The sequence below is a fragment of the Pygoscelis adeliae genome, unplaced genomic scaffold (genome assembly GCF_000699105.1).
Source record: "Pygoscelis adeliae isolate BGI_AS28 unplaced genomic scaffold, ASM69910v1 Scaffold373, whole genome shotgun sequence".
In the NCBI taxonomy this organism is placed as follows: Eukaryota; Metazoa; Chordata; class Aves; order Sphenisciformes; family Spheniscidae; genus Pygoscelis; species Pygoscelis adeliae.
Genome location: NW_008824370.1, coordinates 307,520 through 311,507, shown reverse-complemented (window position 1 = coordinate 311,507; position 3,988 = coordinate 307,520). Strand labels below are relative to the sequence as shown.

General features: G+C 65.0%; 1 protein-coding gene across 1 annotated transcript in view; it reads left to right on the top strand.

The window, feature by feature from the left end:
- The window catches only part of SBF1 (SET binding factor 1), a 40,509-nt gene that overhangs the window by 35,215 nt on the left and 1,306 nt on the right, over positions 1-3,988 (top strand). Inside the window, exons 29-37 of the mRNA XM_009320086.1 lie at positions 228-412; positions 516-692; positions 1,350-1,451; positions 1,534-1,719; positions 1,872-1,998; positions 2,085-2,215; positions 2,969-3,202; positions 3,410-3,520; positions 3,740-3,951. Coding sequence (XP_009318361.1) covers positions 228-412; positions 516-692; positions 1,350-1,451; positions 1,534-1,719; positions 1,872-1,998; positions 2,085-2,215; positions 2,969-3,202; positions 3,410-3,520; positions 3,740-3,951 — 1,465 coding nt within the window. The remainder of the gene's footprint in view (positions 1-227; positions 413-515; positions 693-1,349; positions 1,452-1,533; positions 1,720-1,871; positions 1,999-2,084; positions 2,216-2,968; positions 3,203-3,409; positions 3,521-3,739; positions 3,952-3,988) is intronic.

Genomic DNA, 3,988 nt, shown 5'->3' with positions numbered 1-3,988 from the left:
GAAATCCTACAGCGCCCAGCAAGGAGAAGGAGCAAAAGCAAACCTGGTTCCCAGCATCTTCCCAGCATGTGCTCCCAGGGCGCTGGGCTGCGGGGTGGCAGCAGCTCAGCCTCCGCTTTCGTGGCGAGCTGCTCGCCCCTGCGCCAGCCCGGCTGGGGGGATGCGGATGCCAGCGCAGCCCGCGAGCCAGCCGGGGACCCCCAGCCTGACTGCTGGCTGTCTTGCAGGCAAGTGGGGCAGCATCCGAGCCAGTGGGCGCATGAGCAGCTACGCCCTGAACATGGAGATTGGGTCGCGCCTGGCTGGGAAAGACCTGCTGGGTGCCCAGCACAACGGCACCCCCTCGGAGGCCAGCTTCTTGCGCCAGCACCGGGCCTCGCTCTACATTATCGGGGACAAGTCACAGCTGAAGGTAACCCCGATGCCTGGCAACAACCTCCTCGGGGGGGGACAAGGGTGGCGGTGGGTCTGCTTGGGGTGTCTCTCTGGACGGCGCTGATTCTCTCCTCCCTCAGGGGGTGAAACCGGACCCGCTGCAGCACTGGGAGGTGGTTCCCATCGAGGTGTTCGATGTGCGGCAGGTGAAGGCCAGCTTCAAGAAGCTGATGAAGGCCTGCGTGCCCGGCTGCCCCTCCACTGACCCCAGCGTCACCTACTTGCGGTCCCTGGAGGAGTCTGAGTGGCTGTCCCAGGTCAGTTGTCGCACAAAGCCTGGAGGGGCCCTGGTCTGTCCCCACGGTAGGAGTCTTCGCTGTTGGCTGTCGCTCGCGGGCATGTGCTCTTACCTCCTGGCAAAGTGAGAATGGGGGTCCAGGTGCCCTCTCCAGAGCATCGCTGTGGCACGGAGTGGGGGACACTAAGGGAGGAAGGTTGGTATGAGGAACAAGGATAAAATAGTCCAGAGTACTGCTCTGTGGTGCTGGACATGAGAGCTGCGAGTGTCTGGGGCAGCTGCCGTCTGGGGAAGCAGGGTAGGACCTGCAGAACGCTGTCAAGGAGTTGGTACAAGGCAGTGCCTGCAGTAGCCGGGGGTGACCCAGGTGGCTGCTGCTCTGCAGGACTGGTCCCACTGCGGAGCTGCTGTGGGACTGGACCCTCTGGCTGCTGGAGGGGGCGAGGGACCCACGGCTCTTGCTCCTGGTGTGGTGGTTCTGCCCCGCTGGCTTTGCTGTTGCAGACGAAGGGTGCTGCACAGTGCCTGAACACGGGGGTCGTGTATCGTGGCCCTGCGTAGCCCCCGTGCTCTGCTTCGTTTGGCTCACCTGCTTCCAGGAGAAAGGGCCACTTAGCACAACGTCCAGCAAATGAGTTTCCTGCACCCTGGTAACTCTTGGCCCTTGTGTTGGCAGATCCATAAGATCCTGCAGATTTCGGTGTTGGTAGTGGAGCTCCTGGACACAGGCTCCTCCGTGCTGGTCAGCCTGGAAGACGGCTGGGACATCACCACACAGGTAGGAGCCCTCCAGCTGCTGAACGCGACGGCTGCCCGTGGCCGTCTCCCCACGAGCATCTCGAGCCCCCCTGTCCCTGCAGGTGGTCTCCTTGGTGCAGCTGCTGTCAGACCCCTACTACCGGACGCTGGAGGGTTTCCGCCTGCTCGTGGAGAAGGAGTGGCTCTCCTTCGGGCACCGCTTCAGCCACCGCGGGGCCCAGACCCTGGCTGGCCAGAGCAGCGGTTTTGCCCCCATCTTCCTGCAGTTCCTGGACTGCGTACATCAGGTGAGCTCCGAGCGCGCCGGCTGCCGGCTCTGCACCGGCTGGGTCTCCCCGAGCACCGGGGCTGGTTGGCTCCTCGTGCAGCGGGGAACAGGTCCAGAGCCAGCCTGCAGTTCGTGGGTCCTGGGAGGTCTCACCCGTGCTGCTCCTTGCAGATCCACCTGCAGTTCCCCATGGAGTTCGAGTTCAGCCAGTACTACCTGAAGTTCCTCAGCTACCACTACATTTCCAACCGTTTCCGGACGTTCCTGCTGGACTCCGACTACGAGCGCATCGAGCTGGGTGAGGGCAGTGTGCGGGGCCCACAGCGGATGGCAGCCCAGTGCCTTGCCCCAAATAATGCCCCTTCCCCGCTCTCTTCGCCGCAGGCCTCCTTTATGAGGAGAAGGGCGAGCGGAAGAGCCAGCAGGTCTACAAGTCCATCTGGGATTACATCGACCGGCTGAACAAGAAAGCCCCCGTCTTCTTCAACTACATGTATGCCCCTGAGGATGGGGAGGTGAGAGCTCTGCTCCTGCCCTGGGTCAGGCCGTCCCAGCCGAGACCCCGCGTGCCGCAGAGGGCTCGGACGGGGCTTTCCAGGGGCACCCCGGGGTCTCCTCGCCCACATGGAGCCGAGCGAGCAGCCCCTTGTCGGCTGGACCGTGGCGTTTGCCCACCTGAGCGGTTTTGCCCGGCTGCCGCACCGGGGCCCTGGGGAGGGTGCCTGCCGCCTTGGGGGGCACGAGCAGAGTCAGGCCCCTGAGAGCTGTGTCCCTGCAGAGGAGTTGGGGGGGATGTAGGTGAGGCTGCAGAGGGCTGGGACACAGGGGAGATGCCGAGCTGGAGCTGTCAGGGTCTCATTTTGGGCTCTTCACCACCACAAGCTGGGAAAGTCCTTCCTCGGGGAGAGGAAGCGGCAGCTTCTGGCGCGTGGCCTCAGCAGGTCGGCAGCGCAGGGGGCTGCGCTCTGCCAGTGCGGGCAGGCCGCGGCTGAGCTGCTCGGAGCTCTCGCTTGGTCTGGGCCCAGTCTTGGCCAGAGCTGGGAGCAGCTCTGCCTTTCTCTGGCCCAGCGTTGCCTTTTCCTGACCAGCCGGCGGCCTTCCAGCTTCAGCTGCCTCTTGTTACCGGTCAGAAAGCATCGCCCTTGGGGAAAACTCATTGTGAAGGGACTGATTTCCCATCTGGACAGGTTGTCCCAGCAGCGTGGGCAGGGACATGTCCTGCCTGGACGCTGCTGCCCTTCCTGACCGTAACCCTGCTTCTTCCGCAGGTGCTAAGGCCGTACAGCAACATTTCCAACCTGAAGGTGTGGGACTACTACACGGAGGAGACGCTTTCTGAGGGCCCCTCCTACGACTGGGAGCTGGCGCAGGGGCAGCCGGAGCACGTGGAGGAGGCGGATCGGCAGGACACCAGTGCCCCCCAGACAAAGCGCAAGATCATCTGGCCGTGCTACGACAACCGCAGCCGCGTGGAGCCTGATGCCATCTCCAAACTGCTGGAGGTGAGCGCGGCTGGCGGCAGCATCATCTTCGCGTTGCTTCTGGGTTTCGCCCTGGCTTCCCATGGTGTCCCCAGGGGTGGGACACTGCCCCACACACACAGTGGGACAGGGTTGTGGCAGGGTTGGAGTCGGTTGAGCCCCTGGGACAGGGACAATGGTCCCGGGGGTCTTGTCCCCTCCCGGGCTGATGCCTGAATCCCCCTGCAGGAGCTGCACAACCTGGAGATGGAGCTGGGGCAGGTCCCAGAGCGCTGGAAGGACACGTGGGACAAGGTCAAAGCTTCCCAGCGCACCGAGGCACGGCAGGAGGGCAGCCGGGTAGGCTGGGGGCTGTGACGGGTGTGACGGGTGCCAGCGTCTGGGGGGAGCTAAAGGGGGGGGGGTTGGCTTTGCCCAAGGGTGCCCTGAGCGAAGCGGGCGTTTGCTCCTGCAGCCCGGGGGCCGAGGAGGGGTGCTGGTGCTCGGCCCCCAGGCCGGGTGTGCCCAAGGGGTGCGGGGCCATCCTCCCCCTCACAGTGTGCTCTCTGCTCCCCACAGACCCCCAGCTCCCTGCTGATGTCCTCCGGCCTCTCCCACCACCGGCGCTCGCTGGGCGTGTACCTGCAGGAGAGCGGGGTGGGCTCTACCCTCAACCTCAGCCTCGACAGCGACACCAGCAGCACCTCCACCCCCTCCAGCGGGAAGCAGGGCGGCCGCAAGAGCACCAGCACGCTCTACAGCCAGTTCCAGATGTCGGAGAGCGAGAACAGGCAGGCGGGGGGCTCGGGGGGCTGGGGGCGGGCGGGG